Source organism: Rhinatrema bivittatum, chromosome 1, assembly GCF_901001135.1.
Source record: "Rhinatrema bivittatum chromosome 1, aRhiBiv1.1, whole genome shotgun sequence".
Taxonomy (NCBI): Eukaryota; Metazoa; Chordata; class Amphibia; order Gymnophiona; family Rhinatrematidae; genus Rhinatrema; species Rhinatrema bivittatum.
Genome location: NC_042615.1, coordinates 687,144,753 through 687,171,048, shown reverse-complemented (window position 1 = coordinate 687,171,048; position 26,296 = coordinate 687,144,753). Strand labels below are relative to the sequence as shown.

At 39.8% G+C, this 26,296-nt stretch overlaps 1 protein-coding gene across 6 annotated transcripts in view; it reads right to left on the bottom strand.

Moving 5' to 3' along the window:
- ARHGEF28 (Rho guanine nucleotide exchange factor 28) overlaps window positions 1–26,296 on the bottom strand; it is a 585,749-nt gene that overhangs the window by 73,350 nt on the left and 486,103 nt on the right. For all 6 annotated transcript variants that reach the window (XM_029574889.1, XM_029574896.1, XM_029574905.1 and 3 more), the window contains 6 exons: window positions 22,698–22,815; window positions 20,735–20,989; window positions 16,585–16,661; window positions 10,221–10,399; window positions 8,544–8,635; window positions 5,209–5,391 (listed from right to left, as the gene is read on the bottom strand). In XM_029574889.1, the coding sequence (XP_029430749.1) occupies window positions 5,209–5,391; window positions 8,544–8,635; window positions 10,221–10,399; window positions 16,585–16,661; window positions 20,735–20,989; window positions 22,698–22,815 (904 nt within the window). The remainder of the gene's footprint in view (window positions 1–5,208; window positions 5,392–8,543; window positions 8,636–10,220; window positions 10,400–16,584; window positions 16,662–20,734; window positions 20,990–22,697; window positions 22,816–26,296) is intronic.

The window sequence follows — 26,296 nt, the reverse complement described above, 5'->3', positions numbered from 1 at the left end:
AAGTTAGGGGCGTTCTGGGGGTATAACTGGGAGGAGCTGAGTTAGCCGGCTAAGTTAACCAGCTAACTCCAATATCCAAAGTTAGCCAGCTATAATTAGCCAACTAAATTTAAGAAAGTCAGCTATAAGCAATAGTACAGCTGCACAATTGAATATACCTCCAAAGTTAGTTGAATAGGTTTATCCAGCTAACCAGGGAGTCTCTTCCAAAGGGATGGGCTCCACCTTAACCAGGGTGGAACCAGACTGCTGGCGCTAACCTTCAAAAAGGAGATAGAGCAGCTTTTAAACGAGAACAAAGGGGAAAGCTGACAGTCGCTCAGCAGCGCATGGTTCGGAGAGAGGTATCTTCAAAGGATACTAATGGTGCATTAGAATTAAGGCATCCTGACAGCGAGGTTCCAATAATAAGAAAAGTAGTCCAAGTGCCTGTAACTAAAAACTCACCTGAGCTAAAAAATTCTAATTTATCCCTATCAATTAAAAAGCAGAATGAAAATACAAACGAAAAAACAAACTTTGAAATGTTTGTATGCTAATGCCAGAAGTCTAAGAAGTAAGATGGGAGAATTAGAATGTATAGCAGTGAATGATGACAGACTTAATTGGCATCTCAGAGACATGGTGGAAGGAGGATAACCAATGGGACAGTGCTATACCAGGGAACAAATTATATCGCAATTACAGAGAGGAGCACCCGGGAGGCGGGGTGGCACTTTATGTCCGGGATGGCATAGAGTCCAACAGGATAAACATCCTGCATGAGACTAAATGCAAAATTGAATCTTTATGGGTAGAAATCCCTTGTGTGTCGAGGAAAACTATAGTGATAGGAGTATACTACCGTCAGTGAAATGACAGTGAAATGCTAAGAGAAATTAGGGAAGCTAACCAAATTGGTTGTGCAGTAATAATGGGAAGACTTCAATTACCCCAATATTGACTGGGTAAATGTATCATCAGGACACGCTAGAGAGATACAGTTACTGGATGGAATAAATGATAGCTTTATGGAGCAATTGGTTCAGGAACTGACGAGAGAGGGAGCAATTTTAGATCTAATTCTCAGTGGAGCACAGGATTTGGTGAGAGAGGTAACGGTGGTGGGGCCGCTTGGCAATAGTGATCATAATATGATCAAATTTGAATTAATGACTGGAAGGGGGACAGTAAGCAAATCCACGGCTCTCGTGCTAAACTTTCAAAAAGGAAACTTAGATAAAATGAGAAAAATATTTAGGAAAAAACTGAAAGGAGCAGCTACAAAAGTAAAAAGTGTGCAAGAGGCATGGTCATTGTTAAAAAAAATACCATCCTAGAAGCACAGTCCAGATGTATTCCATATATTAAGAAAGGTGGAAAGAAGGCAAAATGATTACCGGCATGGTTAAAAGGGAAGGTGAAAGAAGCTATATTAGCCAAAAGATCTTCATTCAAAAATTGGAAGAAGGATCCAACAGAAGAAAATAGGATAATGCATAAATGTTGGCAAGATAAACGTAAGACATTGATAAGACAGGCTAAGATAGAATTTGAAAAGAAGTTGGCCGTAGAGACAAAAACTCACAGTAAAAACTTTTTAAAATATATCGGAAGCAGAAATCCTGTGGGGGAGTCAGTTGGACCATTAGATGATTGAGGGATTAAAAGGGCCATTGCGGAAAGATTAAATGATTTCTTTGCTTCGGTGTTTACTGAAGAGGATGTTGGGGAGGTACCCGTACTGGAGAAGGTTTTCATGGGTAATGATTCAGATGGACTGAACCAAATCACAGTGAACCTAGAAGATGTGTTAGACCTGATTTACAAACTGAAGAGTAGTAAATCACCTGGACTGGATGGTATACACCCCAGAGTTCTGAAGGAACTAAAAAATGAAATTTCAGACCTATTAGTAAAAATTTGTAACTTATCATTAAAATCATCTATTGTACCTGAAGACTGGAGGATGGCTAATGTAACCCCAATATTTAAAAAGGGCTCCAGGGGTGATCCGGGAAACTACAGACCGGTTAGCCTGACTTCAGTGCCAGGAAAAATAGTGGAAAGTGTTCTAAACATCAAAATCACAGAATATATAGAAAGACATGGTTTAATGTAACAGTCAGCATGGCTTTATCCAAGGCAAGTCTTGCCTCACAAATCTGCTTCACTTTTTTGAAGGAGTTAATAAACATGTGGCTAAAGGTGAACGGGTAGATGTAGTGTACTTGGATTTTTAGAAGGCGTTTGACAAAGTTTCTCATGAGAGGCTTCTAGGAAAAGTAAAAAGTCATGGGACAGGTGGCGATGTCCTTTCGTGGATTACAAACTGGCTAAAAGACAGGAAACAGAGAGTAGGATTAAATGGACAATTTTCTCAGTGGAAGGGAGTGGGCAGTGGAGTGCCTTAGTGATCTGTATTGGGAACCTTACTTTTCAATATATTTATAAATGATCTGGAAAGAAATACGACAAGTGAGGTAATCAGATTTGCAGATGATACAAAATTCTTCAGAGTAGTTAAATCACAAGCAGATTGTGATAAATTGCAGGAAGACCTTGTGAGACTGGAAAATTGGGCATCAAAATGGCAGGTGAAATTTAATGTGGATAAGTGCAAGATGATGCATATAGGGAAAAATAACCCATGCCATAGTTACACAATATTAGGTTCCATATTAGGTGCTACTACCCAAGAAAGAGATCTAGGCGTCATAGTGGATAACACATTGAGATCGTCGGCTCAGTGTGCTGTGGCAGTCAAAAAACCAAACAGATTGTTGGGAATTATTAGAAAGGGAATGGTGAATAAAACAGAAAATGTCATAATGCCTCTGTATCGCTCCATGGTGAGACCGTACCTTGAATACTGTGTACAATTCTGGTCGCCGCATCTCAAAAAAGATATAATTGCGATGGAGAAGGTACAGAGAACGGCGACCAAAATGATAAGGAGAATGGAACAGCTCCCCTATGAGGAAAGAGTAAAGAGGTTAGGACTTTTCAGCTTGGAGAAGAGACAGCTGAGGGAGGATACGATAGAGGTGTTTAAAATCATGAGAGGTCTAGAACGGGTAGATGTGAATCGGTTATTTACGCTTTCGGATAATAGAAAGACTAGGGGGCACACCATGAAGTTAGCAAGTGGCACATTTAAAACTAATCGGAGAAAGTTCTTTTTCACTCAACGCACAATTAAACTCTGGAATTTGTTGCCAGAGGATGTGGTTAGTGCAGTTAGTATAGCTGTGTTTAGAAAAGGATTGAATAAGTTCTTGGAGGAGAAGTCCATTACCTGCTATTAATTAAGTTGACTTAGAAATAAGCCACTGCTATTACTAGCAACGGTAACATGGAATAGACTTAGTTTTTGGGTACTTGCCAGGTTCTTATGGCCTGGATTGGCCACTGTTGGAAACAGGATGCTGGGCTTGATGGACCCTTGGTCTGACCCAGTATGGCATGTTCTTATGTTCTTATCCAGACTGTGTCTGAATATGGACCTCAGTAATAGGAAAAAGATACCCTGAGCCACACCCTCCCTGCGCCCTCCCTCCCAGCACTCTATTATCCTTCCTTCAAAACTTACCTAAGCGACACTAGAGGGAAGGGAGAATGTTCCTGCTAGGTCAGCTGGAAGCCCCTTGTGGTGAGTTTGGAGCATTTGAAGGGTGCAGGTGAGGGCAGCAGGGAGAAGATGGAGAGGGATTGGAAAGGTGGGGGTTGCAAATCTGGCAGGGTTTTAAATGATAATGGAGTGCCAGGAGGGAGTAGGATCACGGCTTGTGGTGGGTGTTTAAAAATGCTTTTTTGTTTTTTTAAACTTACCCGGTTTGCATTGATTTTCAGCACTATCCAGCTAAGTCCGATTGGGTACCCCAGCCGCAGAGAGCTCTATTAAATCTAACTGGTTAAATTTTTACCAACTAGATTTAAGAAATTTTCAGCAGTAAATCTAGCTGGTGAATTCAGATGAAAAGTTTCCTTAAGATAACTGGTTAAAATTAACTGGTTATTTTATCTGCTCAACAGCTGTCTGAAAATTGCACTTTGAGTTACTTTGCAATTTTTTTTATAAAGAAACGCCTGTATTATTCTTCATTTCTTTTGTTAATTTTAAAATGTACATCAGAACTAATGTTTCTATATTCATATTTCTGGAGGTTCTTTAGTTAGGTTTAGGCTTGAAAGAAACCCAATATTTAATCCCTTAGGGGTAGATTTTAAAAGAAGCGCGAGGGATACATTTGTGCACGCTACCTGGAGCGCACAAATGTACACCCGATTTTATAACATGTGTGCGCTGCCGCGCGCATGTTATAAAATCCAGGGTCGACGCGCGTGCAAGAGGGTGCACCCTTGTGCACCTTGAGAGCGCTGAGCCCTAGGGGAGCCCCGATGGCTCTCCCTGTTCCCTCCAAGGCCACTCTGAAATCAGCCTTGGAGGGAACAAGGCGGCCTCGGAGGGAACTTTTCTTCTGCTCCCCCCACCTTTCCCTCCCTTCCCCTATCTAACCCACCCCCCAGCCCTACCTAAATCCCCCCCCACCTTGTTTCAAATATTTACTCCTACCTCTGGCAGGCGTATCTTGCGCACGCCGGCCAGTTGCTGGCGTGCCATCCCCCGGCACAGCCGCTGTGCCGGAGGCCTCGGTCCCACCCCTGGACCGCCCCCGAACTGGTGCCACACCCACGCCCCCTTCCCTCCCCTTTTTCAAAGCCCTGGGACATACGTGCATCCTGGAGCTTGTGCACGCAGGAGCAGGTTTTTGGAGTTACACGCGTAACCCTTTGAAAATCTACCACTCAGTTTGTAAATGGATTTCCTCAAGGAACTTGCAGCATGATCAAGAATTGCAAAAGTTTGAACCCTAAACCAGGCCAGCTCTGAAGAAGAGAAATATCTGTGCTACATTCAACTTTTGAGAGGAGACATCCCCATCCTCTTGCCTCTAACTCTGGAACAGTACAGCAGAACACAGAAATTTGTAAGCATCTTAAGATGAAAGGTAGTGGGTTAACTACAGCCTCTCTGATATCTGTATTACAGTCCCTTCTCGTTTTTCTGGTCAAAAAAAAAATAAAAACAGTTGACATAGAAGTTTCAAGTCTGTCTGTGTTAATTTGCATTTAGGTATAAAGATGGAACACCTGCAAGCCCTAGTTATAATTCAAACAGAAACCTCATTACTTTACTGTCTTCTTCTATAGAAGAAGTAAACTTACCTTCCCGAAGGGCAGCTGTCAGCAGTGGTGCAACTTGGGGAATTTCTCCTGTATCTGGTTTGATTAGTAGATGTGATTCTAGATGCACATCCTTTCTGCAATTCATTCTTGCAAGCTTTGCTTGGATAAGCAACTTCTCCTCCAAATAATTACATAGCTGCTGATCCTGGTTATGCAGACATTCTGTGAACCAGAGCCCCACTCAGCAGGTCAGCAAAGACATAATCCAATTGGTAAATCAATTCCACTAACAGTAGCATAAGTTCAAATTCCAAGCTCCCAAGCAAAAAAACGTCCTAGGCGGCCCTCCCCCCCCCCCCCCCCCACCCCCAAACTTAGAGCAGAAGATTACTGAGTGGCAGAGAGATGGGGGGATACCCTCTGTCCACTCCCAATGAGCCAGGAGTCTACAGCATGGGAAGAGGGGATCGACCCTTTCCGGCTCCTCTAACCACTTCTACACACTCCTATGCCCCCATCCCAGGTCCTTCTCCTGTTCCACTTTTCTCTTGCCATTCCCTTACTTGGACTGGTCCTAGGCACAAGGGCCTGGTCGTAGCCCACCCTCAGTACGGGTTCCCTAAGTACCCGAGGCAATAGGAAATAAAGCTCTGCATAGAGGTGCATCCATGTTATTATGTTTTTCATGTGTAATTTTTTTTTAATAGCAACAAGAAATTCCTGTGAATTAAACCAAGGCAAAGAGTAATTACCTGGAAATGCATAGCTTACCATGTCTTTGCAGGGGAGCCTTCAAGCGCTTCTCTATAGTCACAATCTCAACAAAACAGTAAGAGTTTTCCTCTCCAAGCAATAGTCAAGAGACAATGATATCTAAGTCTTTCATGCACCATGTCTGTATTACTGAACTGAATGGGTTTATATGATGCCTAATCCACTCTAAATATACAATTTTCAATTCGACTTCCCTTTTAAAGAGACTGAGCTAATACTCATAAATAACAAATCCATCAGGATGTGTAGCTAAAGAATTAACTATATGAACAGATTAGATTTTCTACTCAAAAACCTTTAAGTAGGAATTCATTTCAATGTTTCAAGATTTTTTTATATATATATATATATATATATATATATATATATATATATAGTTTCTTTAATGTTACCAAGAAATTTAAAGTAAGGGCAATTAAGAAAGGAAATGTAATGACATTTAATTTAATGGACCCAAAAAACAAATCGGAAGCCGATCCAAGATTGCTGTGTAGCAGTAATAAAAAAGTGGAGATCGGTGTATATAAAAAAAAAAAAGAGACCTTTATTGAATTCTGCCCAACTCTGGCCAAGTTTCACTCTTTGTCAAGAGCTGCCTCGGGGGCTATGCATGTCAACAGGGTAGATAGTACGAGTTCTACTCCCGCTCTTGTCTATGGAGCCGTGTAATTATAGTGTTTATGCTCAAAGTGTTCCTTCTTAGTATTGCAGCTGCCTGTGTGATCCGGTCAATGCATTATCCAGCTTGGAATATTGTGATCACAATCTTTAATTTATATTTCCGGAGTTTGAATGCATTTGTATTCCATCTGACTGCTTAGAAAGAAACCGCGGTATGCGTTCAAAGGATTCTGTGATCACAATATTCCCAGCTGGATAATGCATTGACTGGATCACACAGGCAGCTGCAATACTAAGAAGGAACAATTTGAGCATAAACGCTATAATTACACGGCTCCATAGACAAGAGCGGGAGTAGAACTCGTACTATCTACCCTGTTGACATGCATAGCCCCTGAGGCAGCTCTTGACAAAGAGCGAAACTCGGCCAGAGTCGGGCAGAATTCATTAAAGGTCTCTTTTTTTTTATATACACCAATCTCCACTTTTTTGTTACTGCTTCATGACATTTACTTTATACAGGTTTCTGTGCTCTTTTAAGGGGTAATTTTCAGTGGAACATCTGTGTGTAAAACTGTGTTTACAAAACTGCCTGCCTGATATGCAAGAAAACTTATGCATGTATGTCCTTTTCACATGGAAATTTACTCAGACAAAGTGGAGGAGTTCTTGTGGGTTTGGACATATTCGTATGCTTTGTAACATTTGATCATAGGTGCACAAATTCAGGAAACTTTGTGAGCACCAAATAGCAGGTGTAACGTAGAGGGTAAAATTGGTGGAACAATTTTCAAAGTGAATTTATGCACATAAGTCTCCTTTGAAAACGGGCGTAACTTATGTGTTTACTTGCATCACAAGTTATGTGTGATGTTTGAAAAGTATACTCCTTATGTACAAATGGTTTCCAAGTCATTCACTCCCAAAAATGATTCTTTGGGGAACTACACTCACCTCAGCTCACAAGTCCAGAGTCTAGGCTTCATATTAAATTTCCAACTTGCCACCAAAGCCCAGGTCCACGCTGTAACAAAAATGGCATCTCTGCCTACTGCTTGACAACTCAGCTTTCATTACTGTTATTCAAGCCTCTGTGATGTCTCTTCTAGACTACTGCAACTCTCTGATGCAGGAATCCCCTGCTATCTTAGACCACTGCTTACAGTTCATACAAAATGCTGCTACTCGCATGCTAGCGAGGGTACACAAGTTTGACTGAATAACCCCTATCTTGAATAATCTACATTGGCTACCAACACTATACTGCACTAAATTCAAGATCCAATAAATCGCTCAAAGAACTAACTCCAGCCTATTTCATTCAGCAGCTCCCCCACCCTTTAAATATCTTCACGCTAACTTTGGTCACTGTCTCAGGCCTGACTTGTGATCCCCTCACCAAGAACTATGTGCCTTGTGAACACCAGAAAGAGAACTTTTGCAGGCTCTGCCCCGCCCTATAGAACTCCCTACCCCCCCACATCAGACTTGCCCCCGACTTCCTGACTGTTAGAAAATTATTAAAAACTGGTTCTTTGAGGCAGCTTTCAGTCCTACTCGCTAAATCCTGAGTGCAGTCACCTAGTCACTTAAACCATTACGGACTTGCTGAATACTTCCTGAGGGATCTTGTATTTAAATACTAATGAACTATAGTGTTACCTGTATTTTGTGCAACCCACTGTACTTGACTCTGTCCTGACTGTCTAAACTATGATGACACCTGTCTTGTGATTGATCCATTGTATAGGCCTTCAGCCTGTTTGTAATTCGTTTTGAACTCTCTTGGTGGAAACATCTATGACAAATAAAACAATGATGGTGATGATGCATCCATATATTCCATGACTATATCCGTAGAACTGCAAAGCATGCCGTTGAATATCCCTTGAAACTTAGCCAGATACGCTGAATATCGAGCCCCATATGGTTAAATACAAAATCCCTTTTCATCATTTCCATATATCTGAGAGACCTACCTTCAATTTTTTTAATTTTAGCTACTCTGGCCTCAGTTATCCGTTTATCCTCATCAGATTCATACATTTTCCCTTCTTCCTCTTCCGGACAGCTATAATGATAAAAAAATTTATCAAGAAAGATAAAGTGTTACGTGTAAAGTATGACAGAAAAAGTAAAGATTGATTGAAGCTGAAAAACAATTCAGTGTCAAAGTTTATTTTATTTAACCCCACCCATCTTCTCCTGGCAAAACAAAATTATGCAATCAGTGTATTAATCAACATCAGCCGCAAATTTTCTTGCCAATTCATTCATTCCGAAATTCTTTAAACTGCTTTGCGGGTATTCCCCTAAGCCCTGGAGAGCACCATGTTCAAAATAGCATTATCAATTGCCTCATATGGAAAGGGGTCTGATTGGTTCATTCAGTTTGTGTGATGTCACTTATATCGTAACAAATATGGACCAATCAGACTAAATGAGCATATTCTGCAGAAGGGCCACTCACAGAGGCTCACGAGAACTGCGAGGGAACAGCTTATAAATTATTTTTTGGGGCAGTTTTCAAACAGATGTCATTGTTTTAACACACGCACTTTACACAAATTTTCAAAGAGAAACAGTTTCTCTTTGAAAGTTTGCAAATGTAAAATATGCACAATAAAAGTGCTCACGTGCTTTGCACCTGCTATTGGTGTAGGCAACGGGGGGGGGGGGGAGGAAAAAACAGCAAGTGTACATTTGAAAATCAATTACTATTTTTTGGGGGGAGAAAAATTATAACTCACCGTATCAGATACAAAATTCTGTCTACCATCCACAACTTACTTTACAATGCTGATTCAGTATGGCTCTGTTCCATGTTATGTATATATAAACCCTCAAGACAACTACGATCCATTAATAAATGTCTACTAGAAATACCAACAGTCAAAACAGTCAGCTTAGCTTTAATCCGTAAAAGAACTTTTTCAGTAGCCGGTCCAATCTTATGGAACTCTCTTCCTGAAAGCCTCCGACTTATATCAAACCGTAAAGAATTTAAGAAAATGCTAAAAACATATTTAATGATGCGTACAATATAACATAACTTCAATAATTATATTATAACTGATAGACTTTTACTTTGTTTAAACCTATATTGTGTTAGTTTGTTTTAACCTTATGTATGTATATTTGTAAACTGCCTAGACGGACATGTAAATGTCTTGTTGTTTGCGGTATATAAAAACTTTTAAATAAATAAATAGATAGATAGATAAATAAATAAATTATAGGTGGATAAATAAATACATGTGCATGCATTGCTTTTCTCCCCAACTGAAACATGCCGCAGGAATGCCTCTTTAAATGGGCTGAAAGTATGTGCACTATGAAACCTGTGCATACGTTTAGCTGCATTTGAGGGCGACAATTTTCAGTCAAGTAATTTTAGCCGGGTAAATGCCTTTGAAAATTGTTCTCTGTAATTATGTAGGCCTAGGCTGCAATGAACAGAGCTGAACAGTAAAATGGCTTTGTCCCTGGCAACAGTCCCTCCCTTCCCCTTTTTTTTGTCTAGAAGGTAAAATCTGAATCCTACCCTGGGGGTCATTACTTGTTGACAGAAAGGGGTTGGAGTTGGGTCCCAGAGCTGCTTTAAAGCAGCACAAATCCAAATGTATTCTTGTTGTACGTGCGGGGGGACAGATTACCTTTGCACTGCCTCTTGAATCTGCCTCATCCAGTTGTTTCGTTCTTCTTTGGAGCTGGTATGAATTTCATACATTTCCGGTCCAGCAGATGAAGCACTGATCAAGAACATTCCTCTCTCCTCATTGGCCACTTCCCTTACTATTAGCTTCTGAAGGGATATAACTGGAGGCTTCTGATCCTGCATAGAACAAAATAAGAATTGTTTTAAGTTCCCACCATCAAATGTAAAAATATCTATTTTTATCTTCAAAAAATGATTTAAATAGCAGTTTTTTTACTGTCATATTTCTCTTTCTTGCCCCAATAAAACAAAGAACACAGAACTGCACAAATTGCTATAATTCTATCATACCCAACTCAGATAAAATATGTCCTAATTATAATTATCGAACATCATGAGTACTTCGTAAAGTAAAATGAGACTGTATGCAAAGTGACTTTACAAACAAAACAAAAAAAAAACAAAAACCACAAGATTACTTTGATTTTTTTTTTTTTTTAAGTTTAACATGTTTTGGATTATAAGATAAATGTCAGCAAATGTGTATCAAAAATATAGGGAGATGCATCAAACCATGGCAGGGCTCTAACATGCATTAAATATCATATATTGCACGATATATGCTGTTTATCACATGATGTGGCGATAGCACGTAAAATATATGATATTCTGCACAGCCCTGCCCAGATTCCTATTACAATGAGCTGCCTTGCTTGACTTGGAGGGACTGGAGGGAGGGGGGTCAAAGGGTTCCAACTACAGACCAATCAGGGCTTTTATGGATTTTGGGGACAGCGACAACCCCCCCCCATGATAGTGGGACCCCCCCCTCCCCCCACACAAAACAACATTGCAGTTTGGAGCATCTAGATCATGGTTTACAATATTTGATTCAAATAACAGAGGGGCATACACTTGGGGTGAATTTTCAAAGCACTTACGCATGTAAAATTAGCATATGCGCATGCAAGTAGCTTGTGTTTGCGTAATCACTATTTTATAAACATCGAAAGTATGCACATACTTTTGGTTCCGTGTGCTCATGCACATGTGGGAAAAAGGTGCATTCCAAGGCAGGGCCAACAATTACGCGTGTAAGTTGCTATTTCATAAGACACCTGAGCGCATACATTTGGCAACTTATTCCCATAATTTTACACCTGCTAATTATCTGAAAAATTAGAGGCCTGTGAGAATGTAGTCTTTCAATTAAAGATTAAAGGTGAATTTCAAAAGCCCGGCGCACACCTTAATTATGGGACGTGCAAATAAATTGGGCTTGCGTTCGCCAAGCAGATTTTAAAAGCCGACCAGATATACCTGCATCTCCCGCAGCATGCACATCTCAAAACTTTTCAAAAAGGGGTGAGACATGAGCATGCGGGGGCCTGACCAGGAGATTTGCGCGTGCATGCTTACACGGTCCAGCGCGCACCAAAGTCCCGTGCCATGTAACTTTCCTTCTGCAATGGACGGCGTGTAAGTTTAAAAAAAAAAAAAAAAAAAAAGATCAAGTCATTTTGTAGGAGTTTAAAATGTCTGGGGTAACTGGGGGGAGCAAAGGCTATCAAACCAGAGAGGTCTGGAGGACCTACATGTTAACTGGCTGAACTGGTAAACTGATAATAGCATTGGTGTGCAGCCCTTTTAAAATCCCCCAACTTACATGGCAGATTTGCGTGCTCATGTGTGAGCCCACTTAAAATGTGGTGCGCATGTATGCGCTGCAAGACTATTTTATAATATAAGTGCATATACGCGCGTGCTTGTTACAAAATAGCCGAGTACCTGGGTGCGGTTTGACACACGCACACAAATGTGCACCTGCATTGCAATTTGAAAGTTACCATCCCTGTATTTGGTCTTACTTTATCAACCGCCAGATCTTTATAATTCTGACCTAGGAAATTATCTAATATCCTTAATTTTAAAGTCTACCAGCATTTTGACACTAGGAGAATTCAATATACATATTGATTGTACCCCAAAGGCTCTTTATCCTGAGTTTTTGCAGTGGCTGCACGTGTTTCAGCTAAAAGCTGTGATTAATATTCCCACTTATAAAGCAGATCACATTTTGGACCAATTGGTGAAATAAATTTCATTGCTCATTTGAGCATTGAAGAGATGTTATAGTCTGACCATCACCTAATTTCTTTCTTACTATCCCTGTCGACTGTAAAGCGATTAATCACAAAGGCCAGATCTGTGGAAATACTGCAGAAAACCTTTAGGCTCTGCTCAGTATTCCATGATCAATGGTTTGCTCGATCTGATACTCTGTTAAGGATTCAGTTGACTCTCTTGTTGACTTATTTAATACGTCATTACCATTACTATCTACAATAACTGAAGTAATTCTCACAACCTTTGAAAAAGCAAATACATCAAATTAGTCAGTTCCTTGGTTTGATGAACAGTTAATTGTTAAGAAACAAGTTATTCGTCAAGCAGAGAGAAAATGGTGTAAAGAAGATAGAATGCTGATCATTTTCATTTGGTTCAAAAAGAATATAGAAAATTATTTTATCAAGTTAAAAAAGATGATCAGAACCAATTAATCGGTTCAATTAACAGTTCTTATGAACTGTTTCATATTGTTCAATTTTCCACTTCTGCTCCATCTTCTCCCAGATGTTTTATCCTAAAACCCAGTTATTTGCAGACTACTGTAACGCCAAGATCAACTGTTTAATAGACACTGAATGACTCAACCACTACAGTTTCTTTAATAGAGAATAATGCCAATAAGTACATTATTGATTCTATTATAAATAATAATCAGAATGATGGACCCCCATGTGAGAGTTAAAAATTATGTAAATGTGGAAATGGAACTCATTTCAATACTATCCTCAGTAGAAGTGAAGCAGGTACTTCAGTCATTACGTAGATTTTATTGCCTTTTAGACTCCTGTCCAATTAGTATTTTCTTAATAGAAAATTTCCCTTTGTTAAAGATTCTGACCGAGACAGTTAATTTTTCATTGCAGGAAGGTATTTTACCAGCAGCCTTTAAAAAAGCAATAGCTCGTCCAGTATAGAATCATGGTCTAGACTAGAGCCTAATGGGATTTGTTCCCATTGTAGATCAATATCTAACCTTCTGACTATGGCAAAGGTTATAGAAAAACTTATCCTAAAACAATTAACTCTTCTTACTGAAAACAAATACTAAACAAGCATCAATGTGGATTCCTCAGTGGACACAGCAGAGAGACGTTATAAGTCTCTGTGTCTGAATATGTCCTATGGGAACTGGATATTAACCATTCTGTAATTGTCAAATTTTTGGAATTGGCATCAGTTTTTTACATTGTTTCTTATTCAATCCTATTGCAAAGACTAGAAAAGATTGGTATAGGTGGTCGGGTTTTTCAACGGTTTAAGTTTTAACAGGAAGAAAGATACAGGCTAAAATGGCTGATGAAGAGTCATGTTGGCAAGATGTCCCACATGGATCTAATTTTGTTGGCCACATTGTTTAATATTTATTTGTATCCCATCACATCAATTTTGGAACAATGTGTCCCATTTTTCAAGATCTACGCTGATATTCAGCTGTTTTTTCCAGTTAATTCGGATGTGAATACAACGGAGGTTCAAATTGATTTATACATGCATTACATTAAAGCCTGGATATCTAAGCATCAATTAGTACTTAACATTCGGAAGACAGAAACTACATGGATATCTTATTCACCAGTACCAGATAACCGGAATGGTCTTTTGATTGAGCATATGTATATACCGCTTGAACTGTTCGTAAATTGGGTTTTCAGTTTGATGGCCAGCCAATGATTTTAGAATGCTTGTTCAAGCATTCATTCTATCATTGATTATGAAAATGTGCAACTGATAGGTCTCCCTAAATATAGAATCAGGGCAATCCAACTGCTCCAAAACAGTGAGGCTTGTTTAATTACATGTGGAAAGCAATATGATCATGTTACACCTATGCTCATTAAACTACATTGGCTGCTAGGAATTCAATGTCTAAAACTTAAAAAGTGAATTTTAAAAGCACAGCGTGCACTTTAATTAGGGGATATGTGAATAAGTTGGGCTCGCACACTTTCGCATGTAAAATATCCTGCCTCCTGTAAATTATTTTTGTAACTTATTAAACAGGATTCTCCTGAGTTGCCCTCTTTGGTTAACTAGCTAGTCTAATCAATTTTGTTGAATTTACTCTTTTTGATCCCTTTTTGGAAACCTTCTCTGTAAGAGCCTTGGTACCCCTCAATAGAGGATATGGTTAGTCCCTGTGTAAGGTTAGACTAAGGGGGAGGGAAGATTCTGCTGCTGTTTATCTGGCCTCCAGAGAACAGATCAGTCATGTATTTCCAATCTATTGGGACAAAGAGGTGTCTTTAACCTAGGAAGAGCCTGAGGAGTGGAGGTTTTATCACAGAGGAATGGATTCCTATCCATTACAAAGGAAAGGAGTTAATGTTATTCTGCAAGGATTGTTGGGGGGGGGGTTTTCACTGACTCAAATGTGCTACACTTGAGAGGAGAATGGAGGGTGCCCACTGATGATTTCAGAAGGAGATCTAAGATATTAAGAAGTCTGCAGTTGAAGTATGAGAATTGAGACTAGCCGTATTCTGATAAGAAATTGGGACTACATTTTATCTATTCTATAGTGGGGAGCAGATTGAGATACATTTGGGAGTTGGAAGAAGGATTACACTTTCTTCAATCTCTGTAATTGAAAGGAGAAGGAGATCAATTATTAAGGAATTGGTTTCCATAAATTAAAAGACTTTACTAGAAGGGTAAGGTCAAAAATTTATTATTCTTCATTACTGTTTATCAATTTTTATTTGAAATCTAAAAGGGTGATGCATCAAGCAGCAGTAGGGCTGAAATGCATGTTAAACAGCATATATTGTGTGATTTACATATCTGCCTATTTTTGCCAAGGTTCCTACCCCTATGCCAATGAGCAGCTTTGCATTGGATTTGCATGCATGAATATAACATATCCATGCAAGGCAGCTAATGCATAAGTAATTCTATGTAACTAAATTAACACAGCCAACTTAGAAAGTTTTCAGTCATGTTAATTTAATTACATCTCCTGACAAAACCATCTAATGCAGGAGCATGGAAACCCTATCGTGGATCCCAATACTCCTGTGTTAGATTGAAAGGGGCAGGAAATAATAAAAGAAAAATATGGTTAAAATAGTAAAAAGGTGTGCAGGGGTCAAAGCTGCCCCAGGGTCACCTCGAGTGGTGGTCCTGTCATCCAAAGTAAAAAATAGAAATCAACTGTTCGTGTGATGATGGTCCCCCTAACACCCACTCCAATTTATAAGAAATGTATATCCCCTCATACTCCCTTTTAATAAAATATAGTTCCAGCAGATTTGACCCCAAAAATGATAAAAATAATAAACATTGGTGCATAGGGTACACCTCTAATCCTCTCCTCTCTCAGACCCCCCAAGATTATGAAAACCTCATTGGGTTTCAAATTGTGACCAAGCCCACCCTCCTGCACCCCATTACCTCCAAAATAAGATTAGTATCCAGCAGAGGGGCCTCAGGTACCCCCCTAGCCCCAGTTGGCGCCATTTTCTGAAATGGCACCGACTTGACCACTGGACCACAGCCACATGGCCCAGTATCATTGTTTTATGTTTTCACTGACCAGTTTGTACTATTCACCAGTTTCAATATGAAACTGAAAACAAAGAATTCAGCAAGGTGTTGCAACACGGCTCACTGTATGCTATCCTGCACTAGAGAAGAGGGTGAAACTGGGGGCTTACATTGCTCCTTCCAATAAAAGTTATGGTAAGTTCAATTCAAACTGCCTGAAATCACAGAACAGCTATTCAAATTACCCATCATGTGGATTCTTGAATGTGAAGCTAACTGGGTGTCCACAAGTATACATTTTGTTCAGTCTTGATATTTTTTGATGCAAAGATGATAGACAAAATAAAATATTGCACTACAGAGCAAATGCTTCAAACAGAGGGCAATGATTTAGTACATGCAGTCTCTTACAAAGTCATAGATGGCGAGGGACTCAAGCTTCAGTAAAGGGAGAAACTGAACAGTATTTACAGGAAGGATCGGTTTTAAGCCTGAGTATTGAAGCAAAAGGAAATTAAATGCAAGAATAAAAACAAAAAGAAATGACACTCCTTTAACCAGCTGAACTTGTGAGAAAAGTATAATAAATACATATTGGATTTGGTCACCAGAGTTCAGAATGAATGAAATTAATTGTATTAAAAAAAAAACATGTTCCTGCCATATCTATAGTTGCTTTGGAAAATACATACGTTAAAATGACAACTTATGAAATTAAAATGTTGCTCTGTTCTCGATCATGTACTCACAACAGCAGCAAAGGTGTATCTTTGGTCTTTTTCTTGTAAAAATAGCAAGACATCAGTCAGCAGCAGAGCCAGGATATCTATCAGTAAAAAAAGCAAAAAATGGCAGATTTGGTCGAACATATGAAAACAGTAAATCAGTTTAGGACTGAAAATAAATGTGCTGACTTATTCTATTTGCCTGAAGATATTTATGAGCTGCCCATGAACTTGGCTTGCTAAATTGCTTTCTTTTTTTTTTTTTTTGCATTTTTAATTTTAGTAATATAGGAGTAGATTTACTCAATTTAAGGCTACAATGGAGAGCAAAGCAAATAGTTACTCGGGCTGTCTGGAAAATAAAAATAATTGTTAATCACTGCTGAATGGGGTCTACCTGGGAACAGAGAAATTTTATGCAAATGACCATATAATGAAAGAAACTGTATCTGCCCTGCCTTTACCACTCACAGGGTAATTTTAAACATGCGTGCGCCCAAAAATGCGCGCATCTGCACACGAGTGGAGAGTCGCTGCAATTTTAAATTGTGCTCGCAAATACACACATATCATTTAAAGTACCTTTCCAGGGCATATTTCGGCTAGGGCTTTAGAGGCTTTTACGTACATTATGCAGGCGGATTTTAAAACATGCTTGTGCAAGGGAAAAAAAAAATCTTTTCCAAGTAGTCCACCAGTTTGCCCAGTTCATATCGAGGTCTTCAAGATATCTCTGGTTCTTCATCCTGAAAGCACCCCATTTGACCTCCAATCCTCATGTTGTGCTAACTGCCTAAACACCAGGCTCCACAAAAAACAGAAAGCCTGGAGGGCCCCCTCATGGCCATGTGGTATAACGCGTGCCTGAGCATTCTCAGGGATGCTTGGTCAAAAGTTTCTATGCCGGGCTCCATCAGATGATGTCACCCATGTGTGAGGACTGCCATCCTACTCGTCCTTGGAAAAACACCACTTCTCCAGGATCTAACTATGCCGCACACCAGCTAATGTCTGCATGTGTCGCCTGGACCAGTAAAACTCCCTTTACTTGTCCTTTCTCTCAAGCCTGCTCTTTATAATGGCCTTGGCTTTGAAGTGCCAAGAAGACGACTATAAATCAAATAAATAAATAAATAATAAGAGCGCAGCGTGCCTCTCAGCTGTACCTATCCAGACAGTCAAGGGATCCTTAAGAACACTGAAAGGTACTGACCACACCAGAGAAAGGGAGAAACATAACCATTTTTTTATTTATTTTTAGATTTTTATATACCGGTGTTCCTATATGAAATAAAGATCACATCGGTTTACATTGAAACAGAACATGAAAATTGCCAAAAGGCATTACATAGAACAAGGTTATGAAACTTGGAACAGAGTACATAAGTTCAAAATTTAACAATAACGTTGTAACATTGATGACCAAAAGATAAAGGAAAGAAAAAGACTTAAACAATTAAGTTGACAGGTCTTATTGAGCATAAAAATTATAACGTATAAGTGAGAAAGTCTCAAGTGTCCTGCAGCAAGAGATTAGATACCGAAGTAGGTAGTGGTATGGAAAATGGGGGTTTGTGAAGAAGATATGCTCTTGCTGGTTGGAGGGGAAAAAATGATGATCATGGTCCTGGAAAAGCTTGGCTAAAGAGCCAGGTTTTAAGTTTTTTTTTGAATGAAGAGTGGCAGAGCTCAAGCCGAATGTCTGGTGGGAGCGCATTCCATTGAATGGGGCCTGCTGTAGATATGGCACGTTTATAATGCGAGGATTTTGTTGAAGGTACATAGAGTGTGCCTTTATATGCTCCTCTGATGGGTCTAGAGGAGGAGTGAGGGCGTAGTTGGTTACATAATTGAAGAGGAGAGATATTGTGAATGGATTTATGAATTACGGTGAGTACTTTATATAGGATCCTTTGCTTTATAGGCAGCCAGTGGAGGAGCTTGAGAATGGGGGTGATGTGATCTCTTTTATTTGTATTGGTAAGGATTCTGGCTGCAGAGTTCTGTAGCATTTGGAGGGGTTTGATGGATGAATATGGAAGGCCAAAGAGAAGCGAATTGCAATAGTCGACTTTTGATAGAATAATGGCTTGTAGGACCATCCGAAAATCATTGAAATAAAGAAGAGGCTTCAATTTTTTTAAGACTTGTAACTTATAAAAACAGTCTTTGGTGGTTGTGCTTATGAATTTTTTAAAATTGAGCTGATTGTCTAGATCTCGAACATGTGGTGAGTGATTTAATATGGGAGTGGATGAGTTGAGTAGGTCAGCTGGGTTTAGAAGTTTGATGTTGATGTCTTGATTGATGATTAGGATCTCAGTTTTGTTATTGTTAAGAATGAGGCAAAGGCTGGAGAGAAGATGATTGATCTGTTGCAAACAATTGTTCCAGTGAGTCAAGGTTTTTTGTAAGGATTCTGAGATTGGGATGAGTATCTGGATGTCATCCGTGTAGAGATAGTGAGTTAGGTTTAGTTTAGTAAGTAGATGACATAGAGGTAAGAGGTAAATGTTGAAGAGGGTAGGGGAAAGGGAGGAACCCTGAGGGACCCCCCGGTTGGAAGGGATCGGTTGTGATTCTTTGTTGTTAATCTTTACTTTGAATTGTCTATTTGCTAAGAAGGATTTGAACCAGCTGAAGACTGTTCCTTTAATGCCTATATCTGCCAGACATTTTAATAGAGATGAATGATTGACAGTGTCAAAGGCTGCAGAGAGATCTAGTAGTATCAAAAGATGTGGTTGTTTTTTGTCCATATTAGATAGAATAGAATCGGTAAGAGAGATAAGGAGAGATTCAGTGCTTAACGATTTCCGAAAGCCATACTGGGAAGATACAAGAATGTTGTTTTCTTCCAAATATTCAGATAGTTGTTTATTGACTATCTTTTCCATAAGTTTGGCGATCAATGGCAGATTAGCTATTGGGCGGAAGTTAGCTGGATCTGTGGTTGGAAGGTTAGGTTTTTTAAGTAGAGGTTTGAGAATGGCTAATTTAAGTTGGTCAGGAACTAGACCCTGGGAGAGAGAGCAGTTAATGATGTCTGCAATTGGTTTTGATATGGAGTTTCTTATTGCGATGAGAAGGTTAGTAGGAATTGTGTCTAAGGGATGAGATGACGGTTTCATTTTTTTAAGTATGTTTTCTATCTCGTGCTGAAGTGGTCTCGAAAGTTTCCAGCGTTGTATTTAGTTGAGGTGAGGTAATGTGAGGGAATGGGGGATATGAAAAAGATGATGAGAAAGAGATAGTCAGTTTGTCAATTTTATCCTTAAAGTATTCTGCTAGTTCTGATGCTTTGTTGAGTGCTTGATCATCAGGAATGGTAGGAGGTGATGGTTTAGTGAGAGCTGAAACGTAGGAGAAAAGTGCTTTTGAATCAAATATGAAATGATGTATTTTTTTTGAGAAAAAATCTCTCTTTGTTCTCAGTATGGTGATCCTATAAGCATTGAGGGAGGTTTTATAAATAGCTAATGTTGTGGGGGATGGGTTTCTCCTCCAAGTGTGTTCTTTATTTCTTAGCTCTTGTTTAAGCAGCTTCAGTTCTGGGGTGAACCAGGGTTTCCTGTTGTCTGGCGAAGGTTGTACTACTTTTGTGATGGAAGGGCAGGTAATGTCTGCAATCTTTTTGGTGATGTTGCACCATGAGGTGGTGGCTGTAGATGCGTTGGAGAGATAACCATCATGCTCACTGCCTGACTGAAAATGACCCAAGCCAGAGTTGCTGCCACCAACACCCCAATCTGCCAGCCAAAATCACTGTTTATAGGTAGCAATGTCAATCCCTACAATGGAGAGTACAGACCGGCTCTGCCTCCTATACATTGTGAATATATTCAAAAGCAAATACAGGAACCTATCAGGCCACAAAAAAAAAAAAAAAAAGAAAGAAAAGGAGAGACTTCACAACCAATAAAATCTTTAGGGACTCGATGATTATGACCAGGTCTCTTTTTATTTACCCAAGATATGTTTTTTTGAGAGTCCATGTGCTATGAGTGTATGAATTGGTAACACCACTGTGCTTTGAATTGTGTGGTGTTTAAGTGCTGTCCAATACTCTGAGCTCTAGGGATGGGGCAATTAAAGAAACCTAAATAAATAAATCTTTTCCATCTGGATCTTATGACATTTTGCTGTGCAACTTTTTTGTGCTAAAATATTGTACCTTTAAAACGTCCTGTTGCGGTTTTCCAATACACCAAACCTTCATGCAACAGTATCCTCTCTTTGCTTAGCAGGTCCTGCTTCTTAAAGGCGTGGCCATTTTTCAGCTTGGTATAGGTTTTATTTTCAATCTTATTCAGGATCTCCAGCAATTTTTGTTCTTTCTCAAATTCGCTGACCCTTAAATCTACTGCCGCAATCATGTCCTTTATTAGAGAAAGGGCTTTACACAAGTCTTTGTGCTCCTCTGTCCATTCTGTGGGAAATAAAAGATAGTTGTCATAAAAATATCCACACTACTCAACAAAGGAAATGTGAACCAAAAAAAATGTAAGCTTGATTAATACAATTGCCAGTATAAAATCCTAAACGACATCCAAGTCATAATAAACTGTTTATGATATATTTAGATGATGTGAAGGGCTGGGGTGGGTTTTTTTTTTTTTTTAAATAAATGTGCCCCTCCCCCCCCCCCGCACTAACCCGAAAAATGAATTTTCCCCGAAATTCGTGGAAAATCCGTTTCGTGGTTCGGGTCCCCCGAACCACTACGAATTTCATCGAAGTTGCCTAATTCATGATAAACGAATGCACATCTCTAGTGGTCACTGCATCTCAAAAAAGATATAGCTGAACTGGAGAAAATGCAGAGAAGGGTGACCAAAATATTAAGGGGCATGGAACAGGTGCTCTATGAGGAAAGGCTAAAGAATTTAGCGCTGTTCAGTTTGGAGATGACTGAGGGGGGATATGTAAGAAGTCTACAAAATCATGAAAGGACTTGAACAAATTAATGTAAATTGGTTATTTACTCTCTCAGATAATAGAAGGACCAGGGGGCACTCCATGAAGTAAGAAAGTAGCTCATTTAAAACAAATCAAAGAAAATTCCTTTTCACTCAGTACATAATTAAACTCTGGAATTCATTGCCAGAGGATGTAGTTATAGCAGTTAATGTAACTAGGTTTAAAAAAGGTTTGGATAAGTTCATAGAGGATAAATCCATAAACTGCTATTACAGTAATTAATAAGCAATAGTAGCTTGCATCTATCTAATGTTTGGGTACTTGCCAGTTGTACTTTTGACTTGGATTGGCCACTGTTGGAAACAGGATATTGGGCTTGATGGACCCTTGGTCTGACCCAGTATGGCATTTCTTATGTTCTTATGTATCTTAGTAAGAGCTATAGGCTTCCATGGCCAAGACTGATCAAAGTGTGCATGTGTCAGCAATTCAAGATTTCACACTGTTAATAATTATCGAAACATAATTTTAATCTTTTTTGGACAGGAGATATTTATTCTTTAGACAGATCTACTGGGGACAGGAGTGGGGGGGGGGGATGATCATCATAACAGATATAAAAACAAACATTTTTTTAAAATTTAGAATCCAAACCAGTGTAGTTTTCAACTATGCTGACTTCAACTGTGAAATGACAACCCTGACAGTATCCTGGAAAAGAGCATCAATCTATTAATAAAGGCCTTTCTCCAATGATAAGTCAGTCTCCATGACCTCATGGAACAGTAGCATGGCTGGAGTATTAATTATAATTACATATACTTTCAAGCTTCTGCATAGTCATGACTCTGTGACTGTTGTCCAACACAAAATATCTAACATGATTTCATCCAGGAAGAAAAAATAAATGCTACTCTGTAGGAAGCATATTAAATACATTTGCATCCTCTTTATTTAATGATCATTGTAAATGGAAGGAGGGAAAAGATGGACAGGCGTGGGAGTCATTCTATCACCGATGGTGAAATGAGAGCTACCTTTTCAATGTCTTCAGCACAAACACACTTCAGGGACAAATCTATCTGTCAGACAGAGCACAATATGCAGAAAAGAATACAGTACACATTGGACAGAGCTAAACATAAAAAATGATTTAACTTGTGAGCAATAACTCAGCAAAGCTTCAGTCTTCAGCCAAGAAATATCCAAATCATTACCTTTTGAATACTGAAGAATCCTCTCCACCAAAACAGGGTATTTAGTGATGCGTTGAGTGACTAGCAGAATGCATTCTGGGATTTCTCGACGTCGAGTCAAAAGATTACTGTTCCGCAGCTTTGAAAAATATGTAAATAGTTAAGATGGACAAAACGGAGTAGGATTAAAACTTTTTACAAACCCAAACACTACCCGGAGAGACTTAAGGAATTCAAAATGTTCTCTCTAAAAGAAATAAGGGAAAGGTGGGCAATGATCAAAACATTCAAATATTAAACAGGGTTCAATAAAGTGCAAGGCGGAAGCATATCCCATAGAAAAAGAAAGTCAAGGATAGGGAGACATGGGGCCAGATTTTTAAACTTATGCGCGGGCATAGATTTGTTCATGCAACCCGGCACGAAAAAATCTACGCCTGATTTTATAACATGTACACGCTACCTCGCGCATGTTATAAAATCTGGGGTCGGCGCGCATGCAAGGGGGTGCACACATGTGCACCTTGCGTGCGCCAAGCCCAAGAGGAGCCCCGATGGCTTTCCCCGTTCCCTCTAAGGCCGCTCTGAAATCGGAGCATCCTTGGAGGGAACTTTTTCTCTGCCTCCACCTTCCCGTGCTTTCCCCTATCTAACCCACCCCCCAGCCCTAACTAAATCCCCCCCCCAACCTATGTTGAAAAAGTTATGCCTGCCCAAGGCAGGCGTAGCTTGCGCGCGCCGGCTCGCCATCCCCCGGCACAGACCGTTGTGCCGGAGGATTCAGCCCTGCCCCCGAACCGCTGTCATGCCCCGGCCCACTGCCACACCCCCGGCCCCACCTGCGAACCGCCCTTAAACCGCCAACACGCCCCTGGCCCCGCCCCGCCCATTTTTTAAAACCCCAGGACATACGTGCGTCCCAGGGCTTGTGCACGCCGCCGAGCATATGCAAGTTAGACTCGGTACACGCAGGGGCAGCTTTTCGGGGGTTACGCGTATAACCCTTTGAAAATCAGCCCCATGGTCTGAAATTTGAAAGAAGGCTCAGAGGAAACATTAGAAAACATTTCTTTATTGAATGGGTGATAAATGCTTGGAATAGTCTACCAGAAGTGGTAGCACCAATCCTATGCCAGAATTCAAACATGCTTGGGTCAGGTACAAAAAGCAAATGGAGAACAATTATTACCCAGGAAGACTTGGGGATCAACACAACTTAATTCTACGAGTGAGCATCAAGGAATGGATCTGCTGGTTGCTTCCAAGTGACCCATATTGGCCTCTCTCAGAGTCAGGATGCTAGGCTTCATAAGCCATTGGTCTGATGCTGCATGATGCTTATTTTATCTGCTATCATATTCTGTTTTTATGTTAAACCATATCACAGACCCCTCCCCCATTTCTGTAACCTCTTTTTCCATGACCTTGTCCTCCAGAAACCTCAATCATATCCTCTTCTTAGCTGTCTCTACTCCAAGCTGAAGAGCCCTAATCTATGAAGCCTTTATCTATTTGCTTGTTTATTAAAATGTATATATTGCTTCATTCATACAGAATGCTCGGAGTGGTTTACATAAGGGAATTATTCCATGCCATTTATCAATTCTGTTGCCCTTCTCTGTACCTTTTCTAGTGAAGCTATATCTTTTTTGAGTTGGGGTAATCAAAACTGTACACAGTAAGCAAAGTGTGGTTTACATCATGGATTTATACAAAATAATTATGATATTTGCAGATTTGTAGTCTATTCTTTTCCAAATATTTCCTAACATTCTATTTGCTTTTTTTTTGGCTAGTACTGCACACTAAGAGGTAAATTTTAAGACCTGCACGCGGGCACTCATGTGCGCACATTTGGCAGCTTGCGCACATGGATGTGGCAATTTTAAAACATACGCTCATATATGCAAGTATACATGCGTGTGTTTTAAAATCAGCTATTCTTGTGAACATGTGCACACAATTTCACACCAACACAGGGGTTTTATTAGACACATGTGCTGACACAATTACCTCTTTTCCCAGTTCGCCTCAGTAAAGGAGAGCACTTACTAACCCCCCCCTAGCTAACTTGCCTCCCTATTAGTCCCAACCCTTAAAACCCCGCTAACTACCCTATTTTTCTTTATTTTACGACTTACACGCCATCCATAGAAGAAGTAAAATTTCGCAGTAGGGAACCCGGCGCGTACTTGTGCACATAAAAGCTCATGTGCAGACTTCAGGGTACAGACCTGGCCGGCCCATACCTCGCCCATGCCCCGCCCCCTTTCGTGAAAACTATTTTTGTGCGCATACCAGGAGATACGCGCATACTTGCGTGTTTTTTTAAATCTGTATAGCATGCGCCAGGCCGATTCACGCATGTATCTCCTGGCTTTGGTACACGTAGGGCTCTTAAATCGACCAGCGAGATGAGGGTTTCAATGTATTATCAATGATGATTCCAATGTCCTATTTCTGAGTGGTAAATTCTGATGTAAAATTCAGTATTGTGTACATATAGTTGGGAATATTTTTTCCTATTGCTTAGCACTTGTCCACATTGAATTTCATCTGCCATTTAGATGCCCTATTCCCCAGTCTTGCAAGGTCCTGTCGCAATTCCCTGTTGTCTGCTTGTATTTTAACTACTTTAAATAATTTTGTATCATCTGCATATTTGATCAACTCATTCAATACTCTCTCTTCCAAATCATTAATGAATAAGTCAAACTACACTGATCCCTGGAGACCTCAGCTATTTAATGTTTTCCAATGGAAGAGCTGACCATTTAAGTCTTACTCTGTTTCCTATCATTTAATCTTTATTTATTTTATTTATTTAAAAATTTTTATATAATGCTTATACACAAAATAGTTGACTAGGCGGTTTACAGACTAAAAAATATACATAATTAATAAAACAGAGAACAAAATTTCAAAAAATGTAATAGTAACAAAATAAAATGATTAAACCGGAAGGAAAATACAATAAAAGGCAAGTATTAAGTTTCACACAAATATATAACAAATGACTAAAATTATCAAACTAAGGGGGTTATTTTCTAACCCTATTGCACACGAAAAGTCCCTTTTCGCATACGATAGCTAGATCGGGGTGGAGTCGGCACCGGAAGAAGAGGAGTCGGGGCAGCGTCGGGGCAGACGCTGCGGAAACTTCGCTGGCAGCGATAAGGTAAAACCCCTTATCGCTGCCAGTAGCGCGCCCAATAGCGCCATCTTTCACGATGGCGCTATTGGGCGCGAAAGCCGGCAGTGATAACACCGCGGTGGTGCGATCGCTGCCGGCTTTCGCAGGCCCGCCCCCACTTCGCCCCCCCACCCCCGTTACCGCGCGATTCACATACGTCTGCGATCTTAGAAAATCCAGCCCTAAGAGGAGAACAGGAACATCAGTCTGGGATATCGAGTCCAAAAGCACAGGTGCATAAGTAGGTTTTTAATTTTACATTGCTTCCTAGCCCATAACACTTTAATTTCTTCAGGAGTCTCTCAGAAGAGACTTTATCAAATGCCTTCTGAAAATCCAGACACTCTATATTAACAGGCTTGCCCTTATCCACATGCTTGTTTGTATCTTTAAAGTATTCTAATATATTAGTAAGACATGATTTTCC